Raw genomic sequence first — 22866 nt, 5'->3', positions numbered from 1 at the left:
AAGGAGTAGACAAAATAATCAGATTAGCAAATGGTTTTGCTTCTTTTTTTATATTGTTTGGAAATATTTTTGAAAATCTCCACATTTTAGTTTGTTAGAAATGATTTGACATTTTAAAAATTGCTTTAAAATGCATTTCTTAGTGTTACTGAGATGTTCTTATTATGGACAATTGTTTGATGTAGATTTTAGATGTGACACAAGTGTACTTAGAGTCCTGAGCAGGAGGAGGGTAGGCTTGGGCATCTCTGTACAAACTTTCTAACATTTTGTTTCTTGTTTAGACAATTCTTGTGCTTCATCAGCATTTACCTGTAGCAATGGACAGTGCATTCCAGGTCGCTGGCGCTGTGATAAACATAATGACTGTCTTGATGGCAGTGATGAACAGCATTGTCCCACACAGGGTCCTACTTCATGCTCTGTAACCTTGTTCACCTGTGACAATAGCAGGTGTATTCCAAGGATCTGGCTGTGTGATACAGATAATGACTGTGGTGATGGGTCAGATGAGAAGAATTGCAGTAAGTATCAGTATTATCTGTTTTTTGGTATAGTATGTGTAAGTTGTGTCTATATCAATACCTATGTATACATGTATTGTGACAAACCCTGCCCCCAGATTTGGTTTGATGTGCCCTTGAGACTATTCCTGGGGTATGTTCTCACACCTTCAGGAGTGCCCTTAGCCCCAAGCCCCTCTCTGCTTTCTGCTGCTTGACCTGAGTTGCTCCAAAGGTTACCTCCATGACTGATGGTGCCTCACCTTTACTTGACTTACTTGGGTCTTGCCAGGTCTTAGCAAAGGGCAATTTTCTGGCTAGAAGAATTGTACCCTTGTATGGTCATTTGCTCAGAAATTTTAGATCCCTTCTTCCCTAGAAGAAGCCTGCCTGTATGTTCAGATGCTCTGAAATCACACTTATCCTTGACAATAAGTAAGTTATAAAAGATAACAGAAAGATTTATTATAAGAACAATAGTAAACATAAGAGATATAAGAATAAACAAACAAAATATCTGAGTGATAATTTTACCTGTAAGATTCTTAAGTTTCTCCTCAGCTTAACAGGTTAGAAAACAATTGCTGCCTTTGACCAATGCTATCAGAGCATTGTGCAGTTTCTCATCTCAGACTTACGCTCAGCTTGTTGGCTGAGGGCCTAAAGCAGGGGTAGGCAATGTTTTCAGCCAGAATGCTTAAAAAAACATAATGTAAGGTGCTGGAGTGCCGGCATGCCAGAAAAACAAAACCGGGGCGGGGGTGGCACATGCAGGATGCATTGCATATTAATATAGTTAATAATCATAAGTAGTGTTGTTTTTTTACAGTAAATACAAGGTTTTCTAAAAATTCTAAATCTGGTGACAATAAATAAAATTTCATATACTACCTTTGTTGTTGTGTATTTTTTTTTGTTAAGCATGTTGTGATGAGAGGTGGGAAAAAAAGAGAAAGAAAGAAGGGAAATAGAAAGAAAAGAGAAAAGGAGAGGAGAGAGAGGGGAAAAAAAAAGAGGAGAGAAAAAAAGAAAAAAGAGAAGAGAGAGAAAAAAGAGAAGAAATAGAAGAAAAGGAGAGAGGAGAAAAAAAAGGAGTGAAGAGAAAATCACTAATGACCTGGGTGAGAGCAGGGCTGGGTGGGTGGCGGTAACCCGGTCAGTGCAGGGAGGGGCAGGTTCAGGTGTGCGGGGCGGGAGGCAGTGGCCCAGGTGGTGCTGGAGGGGTCGCTACGGGGCCAGGGGGTAAGGTGAATTTTGAGGTAGCTATAACCCCCACCCCCAGCCCCCTTCTAGTGCCACCCCTGTGCACTGGGCTCCAGAGCCCCAGCTGGACTTTGTGCCAGTGGTGGCTGCACCCGCCACCCTCCCCGCTCCTCCAGGTGGACAGCGGGGGAAGGTCCTGAGACTGTGCAACCCCAGGCCTCTCCTCCACCATCTGCTCTGAGGCATGGGGCGCAGGGTGGGGGAGGGGCTGCGGCAGCACAAGCCCATCCCTTCCACTGCTGTCCACCCAGAGGCATGCATGCCTGTGCTGCCTCATCATCCACCCAGAGCGGTGTGTGCAGCCACCACTGGCACAGACCTTGGCAGGGGCTCTGGAGCCTGGTGCACAGGCCAGCACTAAGTTAGGGTTGGGAGGGATATAGCCACCCAAAATATCACCTTAGCCCCTCCACTGCTGCCTGAGCCACTGCCATCCAACCTGCGCAGCTGCCTGCCCCTCCCAGAGCTACCTGGGCCACGTCACCCTCCCCACACAGTTGAGCCCACCCTTCCCCATGCTGTCGCCGCCTGCCCCATGCACCTGAGTCCGCACCACTCCCACCTGCAGTGCAGCCTCCCTCCTAGGCACCCCATCGGGAAGAAGCTGGCACCACCCCTGCTGCCAGCTCAGGCTCTGGGTAGCTGCTGCCAGCCAGGGCTTGTAGCAGGGCTTGCAGCCCTCCCAGCTGCCTGCTGGGAGCAGCCTGGGCTCTATGGCTGGCAGCAGCTGCCCAGGGCCTGGACAGGTGGTGACATGTCATGCTGTGGCATGTGTGCTGGGGATTGCCAATCCCTGGCTTAAAGTCATTTGTTATGCCCTAGAAGAGTAAAGGCAGGAAGTTGCTCATATGGCAAGGCTTCAGTATGGTTTCTTATCTGGCCATTCTGTAAAATGTGCAAATCTGGCAAAACATCTAGTTTCTGACCAGAACATGAGAAATAGAAGACTCTGGCAATTTACATACATTATCCGTTGCATTATTGGGGAGCCAGAAGTGGATCCAGGATTTTACAAAGAGGGTGTGGGACCAGTGACCAATGCTGCAGGGGTGGCTGCACCCCTGATCCCAGCTTCTTCCCCTCCTCTCCCCCTGGGGCAGGCAGATTGTGCCATGGGAGCAACAGTCAGAGACTCTTAAGTTCCCAAAGCAGGTAGAATTCCCCCTTTTCCCCACTCTGCTTGGAGGCACATCCCTCTTCCTCTATGCTTGTCCACCTGTTGCAGCTGCTCCTTGGGACAAGGGGAGCTCTAGAGCTGCTCCAGTCAGGCTGGGGGCTGGGCTAAACCTGAAAGTGGCACCAGTGGTGGCAGAAAGCAGGCTAGTTCCTCCTCCCCACACTTGCCATCAGGCAGGGAGGGGGAACCTACCTACTCTCTGCTACTGCCGCTATCCTGGGCTGAGCCCAGTCCTGCACAGCCCAGTTGGAGAGGGAAAGGAGCTCCCTTCACCCCTAAGATAGTGGCAGTGGTAAGCAGGGAGAGGGGAGATGGGGAAGGGATATGAGGGGACATGAATCTGAACATGGAGACAAAGGGAGAAGGGAATTCTTACCTTCTTTGGGGACTTAAAAAGTCCCTTGCTTCTGCTACTACAGTGTGGTCATAAAGGGGGCTGTGGCTGTGCCACTGCACCTGCTCTGGAACTGCCCCTGTGAGGACCCCATGCTATGTAGACAACTTCCTGGCTCCCAAGGGTGTATCTGTTTACCAGACCAGAAGTCTTTTCTGATCTAATTTTGACCAAGAGAATATTTACATCCTTTCTGACATAAAGATTACTAATCCAATATCCTAAAGATGCTCTCTCTCATTTCATTTCCCCATTGTGAGAAGTTTCCTTCCCTGAATTGCCAGGTGTCATTCTTGCTGTTCTCTCCTTTTAAAACATAAATTCATCATTGTCTCAAAGGGCCTAGCTCACGTGTCTTGGACCACATCCATAATGGTCTATTTAATGGACCATTAAACATACCCATGTCAGGTGCTAATTCTCTGATTACTTCTCAGATTATAAAGGCTTGAGATACATCAGGTGCAAAACTCATTTAGAAAGTGACACCTAAAAATCATTATCATGTTATGCCCTTTTATAATGTATAAGAAATATGTTTATATCAAATACCACAATTAATATAAACATAAGGATGATAAGACTAAACACAGCTTGGCAGACACTATATGAGTAAAATGACTTAAAAATGTGCATGACATTCCATGAATACCTCAAAATACAGTGGGTTAATGGCAGTGTATATGTATATGAGATCAGTAAATTTGTTCAGAAAGAAAGAACTCATATGGGACTTGGAATAATATCATGCCATCGTATGTGACATGGACCAAACATTCATTGGAGCAGTTTCTGAAGGACTGAGGGACCTGCTGCTTGGGTCCCTTTACAGAATCATAAAAACATGAAAAATTAGGGTTGGAACCTCCTGCTCAAAGTAGACGAATCTCTGAATCAGGAAACCCTTTAATCTCTCTGAATAGAATCAGAAACCTCCGAATTGATTCAGAAAGATTCGGCGATTTGGATATAGACACAGCTTTAAATGTTTTTCCAACATACCTCAAGGTAGGAGGTGGCTCGTGAATGCTGTGATGGTGGGGCAGATAGAGCATCCCACAGGAGCATGGGGGGGCTCCCCAACATGCTCGGCAGCAAACCCAGAAGTGGACCAGAAGCACTTTCAGTCCATTTCCAGGTCCACCGGGGAGTGTGCTGGGGGCTCCCGCTGTGCCCCTACGGCTCTGTGACTGGTGCCTCCTGGGTCTGGGGGGGCACCCGGGGTCCCCCTGTGGCCGATCACTGAGCTGGGGGTCATGGGGGGCCCCCCAGCATGCTTTCTGGAGGACCCAGAAGTGGACCGAAAGTACTTCCTGTCCACTTCTGGGTTCGCTGCCGAGCACATACTCCTGTGGGACACTCCAACCGTCCTACCATCGCAGCAGTCATGAGCCATGCCTGGTACCTCGAGGTATGTAGAAAAAACATTTAAAGCTGTGTCTATGGCTGAATGGCTGATTCTCCGAATCAGCATCAAATCTTCAGATTCAGCCGAATCGAATAGGGGACAGTGATCCAAATCAACGAATCGAATTACTGTCTCTGATTCAGGCCAAATCTGAATCTAATACAGCCCATTTTGCACACCAGTAATTAATGACTCACGTTCATCTTGGTGTCAACAATGAGTCCGAGATCCCTTTACACTGTTGTGCTGCTGAGAAGGTCCTCCCTTAGCCTGTAAGCATGCTGGTGATTCCTTCTCCCTAGATGCAGCACCTTGCACTTGTCCTTGTTGAACTGCATCCTATTCTGTTCTGTCCCCTTTTCCAGCCTATCCAGATCTGCCTGGATTCGTTCCCTACCCTCTAGTGTGTTAACTTTATCCCATAATTTGGTATCATCTGCAAATTTGGACAGAGTGCTTTCCACGCCCTCATCCAAGTCAGTGATGAAGACATTGAACAGCACAGGTCCAAGAACCAAACCTTATGGGACTCCACTGCCCACACCCTTCCAGGTCAATACCAACCCATCCACCACCATCCTCTGGGTGCAACCCGTAAGCCAATTAGCCACCCACCTGACCATGTAATCATCTGCATCACAGCTGCTCAGTTTATCTGTCAGAAGAAAAGTTTATCTGTGAGAATAGGAGTTTATCAGTGACAATAGGGAGAATTGTTGCTAACATACTTTTAGAAACCCTTCTTGTTACCCTTCACTTCCCTTGCTAGCTGCAACTCCAATTGCCCTTTGGCCTTCCTGATTTCATCCCTGCATGCCCAAACAATATTCTTACACTCCTCCCTAGTCGTTTGTCCAAGTTTCCATTTCTGCTAAGCTTCCTTCTTCTGTTTGAGCTCACCGAAGAGTTCCCTGCTAAGCCAAGCCGGTCTTCTGCCATACTTGCTAGTCTTCCTGCATATTGGGATAGTTTGTTCCTGCACTCTCAATAAAGGTTCTTTAAAGTACAACCAGCTCTCCTGGACTCCTTTGTCCCTCAGACTGACCTCCCCAGGGGATCCTGCTCATCATTTACCTGAGTGACTCAAAGTCTGTTTTTCTGAAGTCCAGGATCCTTACTCTGCTGCTCTCCTTCCTTCCTTTCCTCAGGATCCTGAGCTGTCATTTCGTGGTTGCTGCTGCACAAGTTGCCATCCACTTCTACATTCCCCACCAATTCTGTTTGTGAGCAGCAGATCAAGATGAACACAGCCCCTAGTTGGCCTTTCTAACGCTTGCACCAGAAAGGTGTCCCAAACACTCTCCAAAAGCTTCCTGGATTGCCTGCACACTGCTGTATTGCCCTCCCAGCAGATGTCAGGGTGATTGAAGTCCCCCATGAGAACCAGGGCTTGTGACCGGAAAACTTCTGCTAGCTATTTGAAGAAAGCCTCATTCACCTCATCCTCCTGGTCTGGTGGTCTATAGCACACACCCACCATAACATCATCCTTGTTTCTGTTCCCTCTGACCCTAACCCAGAGACTTTCAACAGTCCTATCTCCAGTTTTATACTGGAGCTCTGAGCAATCATACAGATCTTTTACATAAAGCACAACTCCTCTTCCTCCTCTCCCCTGCCTGTCCTTTCTGAATAGTTTGTACCCATCCATGACAGTGCTCCAGTCATGCAAGCTGTCCCACCAAGTCTCTATTATTTCTATCACATCTTAGTTCTGTAACATTTATGTTGTAATAGTTCCATGTGAGGGAACCTGTGGCAATACAAGAGCAACAAAACCACTTCAACTTGAACCCTACTTCATCCAGGTAAGAGTTGGGATTACTTAGCTCACTTGTGCTGCTCGGGTTTTTGCATATGTAGCAGTTAGAGCATAACAGCTGCTGTGTGTTCAGGAGAAACAGCTTCCCCGTCCCCTTTGAATCCACTCCATGTCTGTGCCCCTAGTTAACAATGAAGCATCAAAACCAACTGACAGTACAAAGTAGTCACTTTTATGCGGTCACAGTACTGGGACACTTGAACCATCATTGAAAGAATGCGTAATTCCATCCTTTGCTGTTTACAAAGAAACCAAGACCCAAATGCTGCAGACATATACATATTTTGAAACATACATGTTATAAGAGAATGATTGGGCCAATTGACTGTATGTGTTTTACAACAATTATGCCAGTTGACGATGTTTACTGCATGTACAAGTATGTGCTCAAGAACTGTATATGTCTTTATGTTCTGAATATTGTACTGGCTCAAGGAGAAAAGGAGAAAGAAAACCTCTTTATTTATTCATTACTTTATGTATTTTTCTTAACAGCTTTCACAGGGACATGTGAACCTGGTCAGTTTCAGTGCCCTGACCATCGTTGCATAGACCCACTTTATGTTTGTGATGGGGATAAGGATTGTGTAGATGGGGCAGATGAGCATGACTGTGGTAAGTGTAATTGCCCCCATCCCCTTAGAAGCAAAACCTCCCCATGGGGCAGAGAGGAAGCAGGAATCACTGCTCCACAGCAGCCCATATAGCATTAGACTTCCTATTCAGAGGACCTAGTAGGAGACACATTGCATCTGGAGCAGCTCCATCTTATTCCCAGCAAGGATCTGCACTTTCATGCTTTGAAAGAGTCCAGAGAAACTAGAATGGACAATGCACTGTTACATTAATAACTGTATGTATGGGGAAAATCACATGAGTTTCATGCGCCAAGTTGGCAGTTAAACCTGGACTTCCTTGTGCTCTTTCTTGTGTACCCACAGAAAAGCTGGGCACAATCTTTCCTTTAAAAAATTATAGCTAATGTGACATGCCCTGACCCTAGAAGTAGCTAGGGTGCTCCTCTGAGACACACTCCCAGGTTGCTCTCACACCTTAGGGGTGCCCTTCACCTCCAAACCCCTCTCTGCTGTTTGCTGCTTGACCACCAAGAACAGGCTGAGATGCTTCAGAGGTCACTTCCCTGACCTACGGCACCTCAGCTGTATCTGTCTCATGCAGGCGTTGCCAGCTCTTAGCTCAGGGGAATTTCCAGCTATGAGAGTCACACCCTTGTCTGGTTATGCAGTCAGAAAATGTTGATCCATCCTTCTGGAAAAGAGGCCTGCCTGTGTGGTCAACTAATCTGACATCACAGTGAATACTGACAACAATAAAAGATGACAAAAACATTTATTATAAGAATAAGAACAAGCATAACAAATCACTAGCCATATTCTGAGATACAGACAGAGTTATAAGAATACACAAACAAAAGAACATATCAGAACAATAACCTGCTCTTACCTTGCATCTTAAATCCAAGACTGCAGGTTCAACTCAGCATTTAGCTGAGGGACTCCAGTGTTTCCCTGTGCCCCAGGAAAACTAGAGACCCCATCATTCTCTCCAGGAAGAAATTAAGTACAATTTTTATCTGGCCATTTATATACATCACCCTTTGGATTTTCAGGGAGCAAATGTTATGCATATAAATTCCTGCCCTCCCTACAAGGTGCATGTCTTTTACTAGACCAGGAGAATGTGTACATCCTTTCAGATATGGAGAATACTAATCCAATAGCCCTAAGATGCTTTCTCACTTATTTACTCCACAACAAGAAATATCCTTCCCCCCAATAATCTGCATAGCTTGGTATTATTCCTATGGCCCCTTCTTTTAAATTGTAAATTCATCATTCCCTGGAAGGGCCTGGTTGCTGCACCTCAGAGCACATCTGTCTGAAAGGGAGATGAGTAAATGACTCATGTCAAATGCTAATTCTTAGCGATTCTTCTTCTTCAGGAATTTAGGCTGTGAAGCTCTCATGGATGCCAAAGAAACTCATAGTTTATCACTTGAAAGTCATTATTGTATCATGCAATCCTGGTCCTATTATAACATGTAAACAATACATTTTATATCAAATACCACAGTGCGTATAAATATAAAGTCAATAAGGCTAAATACATCTTGACATTACCTATCTGTAGAGACTGCACCTTCCATCTTGAGTAAAACAAACTCAAGAAAACATGCATGATACCCAATGAACTCATCAGGTTCATGGCAGCTAATATAATACTGTACTTACTCTTTATTGTAGTGTATAACTGTACTGCATCAGAATTTAAATGTGCAAGTGGAGACCAATGCATCCGTACTATTTATCAGTGTGATGGTGTTTTTGATTGCAATGATCACTCGGATGAAGCTAATTGTCGTAAGTACATTATGGTGAAAAGATATTAAAATAAAAGTTCAAATTATGAGACAAAGCTTTTGAAAACTTTCTTTTATCTCACCCAAAGGGGCAGCTATATAGAACAATCTGGCAGTATTTCCACGGTAACCACAAGATTACTAATGGAATAATTGCTTAAATATTTCTTCTAGGCAGAAGTTTTGGATGTAGGTACAAGCCCATCAGCAAATTTCCTAGCATAGACTTGGAGTCTGCTATCTTTGTGGGTCCAGGACTTGAATAGGAAATTTGACAAAATTAATCTCTAACATTGTTTTGTTAGACTGGGAAATAAAATGTAAGAGCATTGAGAGTTATGAAATGTTTTTGGATCTTGTACTTCCTGATAAAAATCTTTCCAGTGTTTCATAGCTGTTTGAATAATCTTGTAGTTTAAATTGCTCCAGATTTTAAATACTTGAGTTATAACTGCTGTTTCAACAGGCTTGCAGCTCATAACTCTATGTGAGCATGTATATGTATTAATAATTTAATTACTTTCACATTAAAATATATTTATTTTAATGTATATATTTTATATACTATAGAGTGTGTGAAACTTCCTGTCTATAGCCTTGATTGCAACCTGTTACAGTTTCCTAGGAAGGAAATTGATTTCCTTCTTTTGCACCTACAGAATTAGACCTGATGTATTTGTCTGAAAATATAAATACTTTCTTGACCACTCTACATTACTATTTCAGCTACAAGACCACCAGGAATGTGCCACCAGAATGAATTCCAGTGTCAGTCAGATGGCAGTTGTATTCCTTCTAATTGGGAATGTGACGGCCATCCTGACTGTGCAGATGGCTCAGATGAACATCAAAGGTGTCCTGCCAGGACCTGTGCTCCCTCTCTTTTCCGCTGTGACAATGGAAATTGCATCTATCGAGCATGGATCTGTGATGGTGACAACGATTGCAGAGATATGAGTGATGAGAGAGACTGTCCAACTCAGCCTTTCCGGTGCCCCAGTTGGCAGTGGCAATGTCCAGGTCACAGTATTTGTGTAAACCTGAGCAAAGTGTGTGATAATGTTGCGGATTGTCCTAATGGAGCTGATGAATCCCCACTGTGTAGTAAGTTACCATTTAGCATATAGATTAGATTGACTGGATTAGAAACCCATGTGCTGCATAATACAATACGCTAGCTCACAGCAATACATGCTGCATAATAACATTTCTAGAATTAACTCAGAAATGTATTGGGGTTCAATAGGAAACTTGGTGAAGTGTGAATCTCAGACATACAAATTGCAACTTTCAGCAAAAGGGCATGACATGAATTAATTGCACGTGATTGTGAGTCCAGTCCTGCCTCCAGTTATGCAGACCAAACTTACATCAACTCCAGCAAAGATTTGGTTTTGTTAGGTGTGTAAGAATAGGCCAGCAGTGCATGGGGTCCTGAATACATTGACTTCATAAAAATTGAATTTAATCAATGATGCTTTAATTGAAAATGAAATTTGTTCCCCTTTTATATTTCCTTGATGTTTCTAACTTGAAAATCAGGACAAAATTCTAAGCCCTATGTCTAGCCGGAATTTAATTTTATGTTGATTATGCCTCTTGATTTTCACTCAGTATAACTTTCTTTCTTTCCTTCCTTTCTCTCTTTAATCAATGCACACTCTCAGATGAACCCCAGCCAGGTATGATTACAAAATATATCTTAGATTCTTGTATACTAATATTACTTTAGATTCATATTTTATGGTGATTATGTAGATAGATGATTTATGTACTTCCAGCTAACTTATTTATTCTGAAACTTTAAAAATACCCTTAGATTTAGAATTTATTCTATGGCATAGAGTGAAAAATATTATTTAGTTTACTGTCACTTTTGTGAATTTGATATGTATTATATTTTAGGATGCTGATAAAAGATCTAGCAACTGAATAATTTGGAGTTATGTGGGTGTGTCTTGAAAGCAAAATGTGGCTTCTAGTGTAAATGTATGGCATTGACCTCAATATGGAAAGCTTTGACAAATATTTGCTTGTTCCCCACAACCCTATTTTAGATCAAGAGAGCTGCTCTGACAGCAATGCTGGCTGTACTCATCAGTGCATTCAAGGGCCCTTTGGAGCTCAGTGTACATGCCCATTTGGATACCAACTTGCAAATGACTCCAAGACCTGTGAAGATATCAATGAATGTGATCCTCCAGGCTTTTGCAGTCAGCATTGTTACAATGAAAGAGGATCTTTTAGGTGTTACTGTGATGAAGGGTACATTTTAGAAGCTAATGAAAGGACTTGTAAAGCTGCAGGTGAGAAATATTGATAAATCCTAAGAAGTAAACAAGATAGGTACTGCCCAGAGCGTCAGGCATACAGCTATTTGCATAAATGCTACAACCCTCTGTTTTATAAAAGATTATAAAACAAACATTTTAAGTAATATTAAAGCAGCTAGTTGTGAGATTAGCTAGTAAGTAAGTATTTGTAAAGTAGATTTTTTTTACAAAGAATCTTGAAAAAAGAATTGCTTGGTTGTGTCATCCAAGTAATTAGTACCTTCTACAATGATGATGTCACCCATGGCTAAGTGGAGGTTAGACAGACACCTGAGTGGTGGGATTTAGTCAGGGGTGATCTTGGCTTGAGCCAGGACTAGATGACCTCATGAGGTCCCTTTCAACCCTGCTTTCATATGATCCTATGTTTGAATAAAAAAATCTGGGTTTAATATGCACTTGTTAAATTGAGTACAAGGAGGTCATTTTACCTAGGGCAAAATCCCATTTTAGCTGTAATAGTATTGAACTAAATCATTAAGACTAAGGACAAAATGATGAAAACACTTGAGGCATCAACTGTTGTTAAGGTTTTGGTATATTTTTTCTCATGCCTACCCAAAAACGTTTTGTGTCAAATGGGCATAACGCAGACTAAAGAGATGTGGTCCTTTTTCCTCTCCTAGCAGGATATTCTATCAGGGGTTGGTTATGGTTTCTGGCAGGGCTCAGAATGAACAAGCTTGGGTCTGAGGCAAGCTTCTTCTAGGACCTGGCTGCCTCCACTGCATCTTCCTGCTGCCTGCTTGTAGCATGAAATGGGCAGAGTCCTTCTTCCACTGAAGCCCCTGCTGTCTGGCTGTGGCCATTAGTGATGTGGACAGAGCCCTTGCCACCTGACTGTGGTGTGGCAGAGGCTCCTGGTGCTAACTGCTGCCAAAGCCACAACTCTGCAAGGTTCCATAGGCTGGATCCAAGGGCTCCATTGGCCAGATCCAGCCCTCAGGCTGTAGGTTGCTGTTGCTTGCTCTAAATATTTTAGTAAAATTCTATTGCTTGGCTTACCTGTTTGTATGAATTTCTTTTCTTTGATAGAGTCTGGGAATCTTCTCTTATTAGTGGCGAGCCGTAATCAAATTGTTGCAGACAACATCACCTCTCAGGCATACAACATTTATTCTCTTGTTCGAGATGGGAGGAACATAGTAGCTATTGATTTTGATTCAGTCACAGATCGCATCTATTGGTCTGACATCACACAGGATAAAATTTGGAGTGCTTATAAAAATGGAACAGATCGAAAAATAGTAAGTCTTTAGTAATAATAGAAATATATTCTCTTTCTTATCATTGGGTAAAGGGACTGGAAGAGACTAGATTTTCAGTTAACAAAAATGTAAGAGGCAGACCTCTAGGCATTGAAATGAAAAGAAACTTCCAGAAAGTGAAGCTGCATTATATATAAAATTCTGAAGGAGAATCTGTTATTAGGAAATTTACATTTGTTTAACACATGTGTGCACCCACATGCTTATACACTTATTCACGTGTGAGATGACTTAATGCTGCTTTGGGCATGTTTACACGAGACGTATTACTGCACAGTAGACTCATGTACTGTGCAGTGAAGCATCACCATTTGTGTGTGTGCAGCATTTACTGCACGGTAAATTAATCTACTATGTGGTTGGCTACTACCTATAGGTACAGGTAGTAGATTAACCACACAGTAGTTAGTGTGCAGTACTGCACTGCTGCCTGGCTAAGCCCCATGTGGAGGGAGCTGTGCTGGCTGCAGGGGCAGCTGTCTCCCATCTTCGTGCACATTGGGACGGGTGGTCCCCTTGGCTAGTACAGGGGGGCTGAGCCAGGCAGGAGCAGCCCTGGACTGGGCTGTTGCTATTGGAAGCAAATCTGTGCCTTGCAGGGTGCACATGTAGATGCTTTCCTGGGCACAGTTTAATGCACATTATATTACTGCTCAGTAACCTTACTGCGCATTAATTGCACGTGTGGACGCACCCTTTGACTACTACTTTCTCAGCGCTAGATTGTAAATCTGTGTTGTTGCTAGTGTGCTGTTACTCATTTGAGTAGTTTCACAGAGGTCAGTAGGATGACTCAGGGGAGTGATTTCTTACCAGTTGGAGGATTGGGTTTGCATTCTGGCCTTCATTCTGTACTGGAAATCTAAAGAGTGAAGGTCATTTGCCTTTCCTATATCTATGGTGTTTTATGATGTGTTATTAATATTTAATTGTAAAGAGTGATACCTTCAGAGGAACTAACTTTTTGCTTTTAATAGGTATTTGACAGTGGTGTCACCGTGACTGAAAGTATAGCGGTAGACTGGGTAGGTCGCAATCTTTACTGGACAGACTATGTTCTGGAAACAATTGAAGTCTCTAGAATGGATGGGAACCACAGGACTGTGCTGATTAGTGAAAATGTAACAAACCCAAGGGGACTAGTGTTAGATCCCAGAATTGAGTAAGATTTTTTTATGTTTTTGTTTTGAAAAAAATATGATTTCATAATGATTAAAGTAGAAAAATAATTCCATTGTTTATCCAAATGTAATATTCAATACCCATGCTCATTGTAATTGTAAGTGACAGGGTCCATATATAGGCAATTTTGAGTTTAGTAATCTAGTTCACTCGTAAGTCTTGGTTAATTCAAACAGTATTATCCAAAACATTATTTAACACAGCATTATAGTACTATGTTTTACTTTAATAAGCTGTCTTGATTATCTAAAAATAGATATTATAATATGTATTCCTGGAGGTTATGTTGTATAATTTTAAATAAATTAAGTTATTATTTAAATAAAATTATTATATTATATTATATTATATTATATTATATTATATTATATTATAATGTTTACACAATGTTATAGTACATAGTTTATATAGCTACATATTGTATAACACGATGTGGTTATATGGCACAAAACTGGGTGTCTTGGAAACCTGTATGGTTATAAAGTAACTTCAAGTTACCAGTTAATAGTTTAAAATTGCAACACCATTTTAAGAAGAGGTTCACTGGGAAAATGTTATGGTTCTACTTCATACTTTGGAAGAAATTACTGTTAAAACTTTTTAAACTGATTGATTTCAGTTACTTTTACTGCACAGTAAATTTCTTAAAAGTATTGTTTCTATTTAGGCTAACATTTCTTAACAGCCAAATGTTTTTTCTCTGATCAATAACCAGAACTTATTTTTTGCAGTGCTCATGTGATGTTCTGGACAGACTGGGGCCGAAATCCTCGAATTGAAAAAGCTAGCATGGATGGGACAATGCGAACAGCTATCGTTAGTGATAAAATCTACTGGCCCAATGGACTTTCCATTGATTATCCAAATAAACTGCTCTACTTTGCTGATGCTTATCTTGATTATATTGATTTTTGTGATTACAATGGCAACCACAGGCGACAGGTGGTAGCGAGTGATTTGGTAAGAGTAATAATGAACCCTTGCCCCATTTCCTGCTGTGCTATGACAGTGCTATCTATATGATCTCTATTACAACAGTGTCAATGCCTTGCAACTTGTCCTCAGAATACCTCTGTGAAGTAGGGGAACTAATTTTACTCTTACTTTATGGATGGGAACTGAGGCATAGAGTTTATGTAACGTGTCCAAGGTTATATAGGAAGTCAGTGACCAAAGTAGGAAATTCAATTAAGTTCTCCCAAATCCCAGACTAGTGGGGACTAAGCACTGGCTTTCTTCCCTGCTTTCTGGCCCTAATTGTATGAATTCTAAATTCATAATCAACAATGAGCTAGGCTTTAATAGCAACATATTATCCTACAGTATAGTCATCTTGCCATACAAAGATATCCAGGCATCACTATAGCATCCTGTTGGTGTAGGTAAGCCAGGGGTGGGCAATTATTTCAGATGGAGGGCTGCTTAACAAATTTTCATGAGATGTCAAGGACCGCAAGGGTAGCACCTCCCCAACAGGTGCCCCTACCCACTGACACACAGGAGGGCTGAGGCTGCTCCGTGGCTGGATTGTCTTTCTAGGCAATCCAGGCAGCAGTGGCTTGTTCCAGCTGCTGCCACTGCTGGGCCCAGCCCTGTGGTACTGATGGGGACCAGTGTGCACAGCCCTGACCCGGCCTGTTCTGTGTCTGCTCTGGACTTGCCTACATTGAGCAACAGCAGCAGTGGCAGTGGCAGGGCAGAAATTGTTGCTGAGCGCGGGGGGGAAAAGCAGCCGCCCTCCCCTTACCACTACTGGGCCCTTCCTACTTCAGCTACCCAGAGCCCATGCCAGGCTGCTCATTGTCTTTGCTGCCATCGCCACCACCTCTGGGCTCCCCAGCAGGGCAGCAGTGGCAGTGCAGAGAAGCTGCCGGGCACTCCCAGATGCAGGCTCTGGGCAGCTGCATCAGGAAGGGCAAGGCAGTGGTGAGGGGGAGGGGTCACTTTTCCCTCGTGCTGAGCAACAGTTTCTGCCTGGCTGCTGCTGCTGCTGCTCTTCGGCCTGGGCAGGTGAGTCCAGAGCAGGTGGTGGGCAGGCTGGGGCTGTGCATGTGAGTCCCCACCGGTACTACAGGGCTGGGGCCAGTGACAGCAGCAGCTGGAAGGAGCCACTGCTGCCTGAGCTGCATGCCCAGGGGGTGGCAGAGCACATCACGGCTGGATGGTGCCTGGGCCAGGTGGGACCGAGAGACTAGCCATGGGCCAGACAAAGACTCTCCATTGGCTGGATCCAGCCCGCAGGCCATATTTTGCTTACCCCTGAGTTAAGCTCTCTCTGTTGCTTGTAATTGCTATTGAGAGAAGCACACATGCTAACCAGTTTTGTGAGTAAAGCATTTCAGGGTTTATTTTTTTTGCCAACTGTGTCTTACCTCTGCTTGAGGTGTGTGGTCCATCATGGTAGCAGCACATATCTACTACCATATTTGAGTTTGTCATTGAGCTCTTGCCTATATCTCTTCATTGTATGCCTTGCTGTTTGAATCACAGCTTTGTCTTCTTTACTGCCTGCCCACACTTTATTCAAGTTTTTAAGCACAAGCAGGATTTTATTTAGTACTAAACAGAGTTAGTACTAGTGTCATTAGAAGCCTACATATAGGTAAGAATACATATATGAACTTCCTGTATCTGCTAATAAGATTTACACACGTAAATACTTGCATATAGAAACAAAAATCTTTCCCCTTATATGGGATAGAAATGCCATCATAATCTATACTTGCACTGTGTGACTTCAGCCTACTTATAATGTCTTTTGTACTCAAGATATATTCTGTGTCTTGCTGTGGATCACATTAATGAAATCTTTTTGGCAGCATAATTCCAAGTTTTCAGCTAATTTTTCAGCTAAATCTTACTGAATAAGTAAGATTTTCAAGATTCTTTCTAGCAGTAGGTCACTCATTTCAGATGAGGTTTGTGTAATTCTCTGAGAGAAGTCCCTAAAGGAAATGTGAACATAATTGGAGTAACTTCAGAGAATGCAGTTTTAATTTTTCAATACAAATGATAACTAAATGTATACCAGCAATAAATATCTGACTTTAGAGCAGGGTTGGCCAACGTGTGGCACACAACACCTTCTCATGTTCATTTAGTTGATAAAAGTGTGGACAGGGGCAGGAGGATATGTGTTTGTGTGTTGGGGGAGGCAACTTTTTCTTCGTGGGTTTTTTTTTTTAGTTCTTTTTAATTAAAGTTACAGTGTTGATAACAGTTGCCATGTTGTGGCTTGCATGAAGTCAAAATCTAGTTACTCAGTTGCAAAGGATCCTCAGCTGGTATAAACAGGATGGTATATATAACTTCATTATAAATCAACAAAGATGTGTAGACCCACAGTAGTTGAAACTGGGACCCCATTTTTCTATGACTGGACAAACCAGTTCTTGTAAAATGGGAACTAGCACTATCTGTAGCCTTTTACCTCAACTCACATTCTTTTAAATTTTTTTAATGAGGTTTGGGTAAGCAATCTTCTCCAACAGCCCACTAGAATACAGAGGAGGTTTCAAAAGTAGAAAGGGTGAGAAGTTAGGCACCCAATTCCCATATATTTTTCTGCTTGTGCCTTGGAAACACTGTACCTACCTATCTATCCTTCTCCACTCTAGCTTGCAATTTTCAACAGTGCTGTTGATTGCCCATACAAGCATTTTTTATTGAAAAACATATTTTCCCATAAAAGCAATTGGCACCTTCTTGTCAGGGGAAAGTGTAGATCATTTGTACATCACCTGAAAGATATCTGTTGGGACACAGCTGCTGTGTTTTTCACTGTGCTCAGCTCTGTCACTGTGCTGTGTGATATTTCAACACAAGCTTTAGATGATAATACCTATGGGACTAAATTGGTCAATGTTTTTTTCTTTTTAGATATTACAGCATCCACATGCTCTAACTCTCTTTGAAGATTTTGTTTATTGGAGTGACCGATACACACACCGAGTCATTCGGGCCAACAAATGGCATGGAGGAAACCAAACAGTGATGATTTACAACATTAACCAGCCTTTGGGGATTGTAGCAGTCCATCCTGTTAGACAACCAGGTGGTAAGTCAAACAAAGTAACTTTAGCAAAACAAAAGCAAACCCTGCAGGTTGCTTATTAATAAAACACTATGAATCATGCATGTCAAGATATGTTCTGTGTGAAAATAAATGTATAATTTATACTGGTTGCTAGCTATTAAAGATTGTTCCAGTCCATCCAAACTGTTGAATGACCTGGTAGTAATTAGGACAAGCTAGCCTTGGTAACACAAAAACAAAAGTGACAATATGCATATAAGGAACTGGTCTCCGGAGTTGCTTTGCTATCAGTGGCTATCTGGGGTTGGGGTAGCAGATGTGCTAAACCTCTACCTTTGTTTATCTTGCAGTAAGTGGGTCTTGTGGCTATGCCCTTCCCTTGTAAGAACAGTGAAGCCTGTAGATAGTCTGTGTTTATGCTTGTCTTCATAGTGTCACTTTACTGCTATATGTAACTGGTTCTTGTTAACTTCTTTTGAAATATACAGTAGGTCTTTTTTATTAGAAACGATTGTATTTTATCCTTGAGTTTCTGTGCCTCTTAGAATAGGCTCCTGCCTAGGCTACTTGTCAGTGGTGGTTACAAAATCTGGTTTCATGATGACTCTTTCTGGGAACTCATAAGAACTTTAGTGGCAAATTTGTAACAAAAAACCTAAATGATTAAACTTGCACAGACAGTCCCTACTGATCGCTGCTTTTTACTATGTTCACTTAGGTCCTTTGCAATTTAAAAAAAATGTTGCCCTGGATTTTTCAAGGGGCCTAATGAGTTAGCCACCCAGCTCCCAATACATTTGAATGTAATTTGGATGGCTAAGTGTAGTGGAACCCAGATTTTATGTCTGGGTGTTTCACAGCCTGTTTAATTTGTAGTGTGTTACTGAATCAAGGAAGAGCCACTTAGCTGTTTGCTATGACTTTTACCTCAAAGGGCACTGAATCTGCACTCCTCTGGTGCACAGCAGTGGGTCCCACACAGTTGATTGATTGGAGAAGCATTGGCTTTTAAAATAAAAGCCACAGCAAACAGCTGGAGTAGCTAAGTGGTTTCACATAGCAGCTTGCTGTGGTTATACATTTTCTCGGATAGTTTGCAAAACCTCATCTTTGCAGACAGCTAAGAAAGCTAACCTTATGATGAATCAAAGTTCTATATAATCCCTTTAGGCTCCCTAGAAAGTGCCAAACCTGATGACTAATCCAAACATGCTAAATTTGCTACTATTGACAAGGCTAAAATGATGAGAGAGAATCCTGCAGCTCTCCATGCAGTGCCCGAGGTACCGAAGATACAAAATGAAACATAATGAAAGACCAGTACGTTAACAGTCTTGTTGCTGTAATACAGTGGTTCTCAACCTTTGTAGACTCAAGGCATCCCTCATTAGATTCAAGGCACCTTTTGGAAAATGCCAGCTCCTAGTTTTCACTCATTTTTTCACTACAGAAAAATTACAGAGCAATTCTTCTGTTGGGAAGAACTCAAAAAGTAATGTTTTTGATATTGTGGATTCCTATTTGAAATCTTTGGGTGCGTCCAGACAAGTGCACATATGCCTTATGTGGTGCCGCAGACTTGTGTGTGGTGCTGCACACTGCATGTGCTGAACATGCAGGCATTCCCTGTACTGCTATATTTGCCGGGGGGATGGGGGGGTTTGACACTGGGAGATCCCAGTGTCAAAAAAATCCGTGCCTAAAATAGTGGGGTGGCACACGTGGCAGCAGTATTCTGCGCCAAAACTAGAGGTTGGACAGCTGGAGCCATACTCCAGCTGCCAGCCAGGCTTCCTGCTGTCAGATCACTGTGGCTGCAGCCCCTGGAGGCCCCCACGACCCCAGGTAAGGCTGCTGGGGCCAGCACAGGTGCTGGCCCTTGCCTCCCCTACCCCACCCGGGGCAGCATCGTGCACCAGCATGCAAGTGCCCAGGCATTCCCTGGGGACATGTAGCAGCCACACATATTGTACTGTTGGTGTTTGTCCCTGGGAAAACGCATGTTCCCACTCTTGGGGATGCACCTTTTGATTTTACTTGTGAATCATATGTAGGTGTTTACACACCTAACAGAGCTGATATGGCATGGCACCCTTGAAAGGATCTCATGGAACTCTGGCTGAGAACCACTGCTCTAATAGCAAAGTGATTCAGTGTTGTGGTGGCTGTGCACATGGTTTCTGATCTAGATAAATACAAAAGTGGATATAATGCAGTTTTGACTTTAAGGGCATCAAATGGAATTTCATCGTCTACTACTGTATGGTTGCATTTAAAGTTTACTAGGGCTTTCTGTTTACTCTTAGGTATCAATTCATGTGCATCAGCTTCCTGTAGCCACCTCTGCCTGCTTTCTTCATCAGGACCACGATTCTATTCTTGTGCCTGTCCTTCAGGATGGACACTTTCCCCTGATAATGTGAACTGCATGAGAGGTAATGAGCTGTGGAAAAAAGGTATTACTCTGCCAGTGTTGGAGGCAGTGCACACAGCTGTGGATCATTGTTCATGGAAAATATATCCTTCACTTCAGGCTGATTGCAAGTTAGGAGCCTGGAATATAGACTTCTGTTTAGATATAGGGCCAGTTTTCTGAAAGTGCACCCCACCAGGGCTTCAGATGCTCAGCACTTAGATTTGGGGTTTTTTGGGGGGTTTTTTTGTGAAAAAGCTTGGCTTCTTTCTAGGCATCTTAAAATGACCCAGATTTTTAGCTCTGCTCAGCATATCATTTTTTATTTTGGGGAGAAATATGTCTGGAAAGAGATACTAATTGCTAATAATTACTGAATATTCATAGCTTGTTATACTTGTAACTATCTGTCATCCTGATCCTAAGATTTTCAGTACTATGGAGGTAAGACACATGACTGGAGGGGATCACCTGAGGCATTAAGTCAGTGCCTGGCAATCTTTATCATAAGATCCCTTTCATAAACTGACTCAGCTCTATTTTATCTTAAAACTTGTTAGGTTTCTAGTCACAGGAGCTCCTCACTCCTTTTATTTGCTACAATCCTTTTTCACATTTCCTGCCTAAATATGTTAGTGGCCAGTAAACACCCGTTTGCCCTTGTGCCAACACTGACCTTTAGCTTAAGCAGCTCTTCTTCCTCTCTGCTGTTCACCCTCCTTATATATTTATAGAAAACAGTCATATCCCTTTTCAGCCTTTGATTCCAAGTTCTTTTAGGGCATTTCTGTACTGTGGCACTGGCTGGTACCAGGGACACTGGTGCTGAGCATGCCCTGCCCACCTACATCTGCTGACAAGATCCGGACTTGGAAGTTCAGCAATGAGGCTGCTCCATGCTCATCTTCAGTGGGTGCTCTAAGGCCTGCTTGGAATGATGAGCTTGAGAGTGAACAGTGGAGACAAGCCCGGAGTAGTGCTCCTGGTGAACTTTTAGGTCTTGAGCATCCCGGCGCAAGTGGGTGGTTGTGGCATGCTCATCTCTATCTTTGCTGAAACGTGCTTTTGCTGCTTTATAGATACAAGCCCATGGTCTCCTTCTTTATAAGAAGAATGGGTTCTCTATTTCCATGACCATCCTCGTCACCCTTCCCTGCATAGCTTCCAGTCTGACCTTTACTTCCTTGATCATAGGTGACCAGACCTGTACAGTCTTCCATGAGATCACTTCTCCGACCAGAAAACCAAAGGAATACCCTGTTGTGATGCATGTGACTAGTAGGGTTCTGTGAAGCTTTGGTTGCTGATTTGATTCAGAGGATATTTGGTCCGATTCGGCGGCCAAATCTCCAAACCCGAATTGAATCAGGAGACCCATTAATCTCTCCGAATCGAATCAGAAGCATCCAATTTGATTTGGAGAGATTCGAAGAGATTCGATGAATCAGCCATAGACACAGCTTTATATGTTTTTTTTTACATACCTCAAGGTACCAGGCAGCTCATGAACACAGATGGTGGGGCGAATGGACCATCCCAAGGGAGCGTGTGGGGTCCCCAGCGCGCTTCGAGGCGGACCTGGAAGTGGACCAGAATCACTTCCGGTCCACCTCTGGGTCCACCGCGGAGCATGCAGGGAACTCTGCCTGGCTGCCTAGCTTGGTGACTGGTGCCTCCTAGGTCTGGGTGGGCACCCAAGGTCCCCCTGCAACTAATTTCTGAACTGGAGGGGTGCAAGTACTTCCAGTCCACTTCCAGGCCTGCGGCTGAGCATGCGGGGGGCCCTGCTGCGCTCCTGTGGGATGCTCCATCCACCCCACCATCTCAGTGTTCACAAGCCACACCTGGCAACTCGAGGCATGTAGAAAAAACATAAAGCTGTGTCTATGGCTGAATCACTGATTCTCCGAATCAGCATCAAATCTTCAGATTTGGATTTGGCTGAATCTAATCAGGACAGTCATCTGAATCAGCAAATTGAATTGCTGTCCCCCGAACTGGGCCGAATCCAAATCCTAATCGAATACAGCCCGCTTCGCACATCCCTGGTGACTAGCAGTGCCTAACTGCCAGACCAGAAATAGGTAGATCATGGAGACTAGAGCAGAAGTTTTGTAGTGCTTGCTTATTCCTGGGTAAAAGTTCAAAGTGCTAATTACAGTAGGATCTGGAGGGACACATTAGTATTACAGATATTACACATGTGTCTTGATTTAACCAACCCTACTTATGTAGTTTAAATTTCTCATATCCGATTACCTTGGTGAACCGCCTTTGATCAGTCTGCAGTTGTTTGCAGAAATCCTTCATCAAATTAATTTCCAGAAAAATTCAAGATCATCAATTGCTTACAGGCAACTCATAAGTCTAAAGAGATGAAATTAATCAAACAAAGCATTTTTTATAACTTATTCATCCAGCTATAGAAGAGTGCAAAGTACTTTGGGGTTTCTCTGCCAAGGAACCTCCTGAACACATGCAATTTCAGGACAAAACTGCCTCCAGACTAAGACAAATTAAGGATCTCTGACTTTCTAAGGGAGTGCCTTTCTTAACTGCACTTTCAAGGCTAAATCAGTGCTTCCTCCTTTTTTCACTGATTCTTAGCAGAATACTCTTCATAGATGTTAGGGTCAGAAGGGACCTCAATAGATCATTGAGTCTGACCCCCTGCATAGGCAGGAAAG

At 43.0% G+C, this 22866-nt stretch overlaps 1 protein-coding gene across 5 annotated transcripts in view; it reads left to right on the top strand.

The window, feature by feature from the left end:
* LRP2 (LDL receptor related protein 2) overlaps positions 1-22866 on the top strand; it is a 208573-nt gene that overhangs the window by 74343 nt on the left and 111364 nt on the right. For 4 of the 5 annotated variants that reach the window (XM_025206452.1, XM_025206451.1, XM_025206454.1 and 1 more), the window contains 10 exons: positions 285-524; positions 7063-7182; positions 8832-8948; positions 9674-10051; positions 11005-11253; positions 12316-12527; positions 13526-13710; positions 14462-14690; positions 17610-17787; positions 20073-20201. In XM_025206452.1, the coding sequence (XP_025062237.1) occupies positions 285-524; positions 7063-7182; positions 8832-8948; positions 9674-10051; positions 11005-11253; positions 12316-12527; positions 13526-13710; positions 14462-14690; positions 17610-17787; positions 20073-20201 (2037 nt within the window). The remainder of the gene's footprint in view (positions 1-284; positions 525-7062; positions 7183-8831; positions 8949-9673; positions 10052-11004; positions 11254-12315; positions 12528-13525; positions 13711-14461; positions 14691-17609; positions 17788-20072; positions 20202-22866) is intronic. The other variant, XM_025206453.1, reaches the window with a different exon arrangement.

This window comes from Alligator sinensis, unplaced genomic scaffold, assembly GCF_000455745.1.
Source record: "Alligator sinensis unplaced genomic scaffold, ASM45574v1 scaffold143_1, whole genome shotgun sequence".
Classification (NCBI taxonomy): domain Eukaryota; kingdom Metazoa; phylum Chordata; order Crocodylia; family Alligatoridae; genus Alligator; species Alligator sinensis.
The sequence above is the reverse complement of the archived record's forward strand: the minus strand, read 5'-3'. Positions and strand labels throughout refer to the sequence as shown.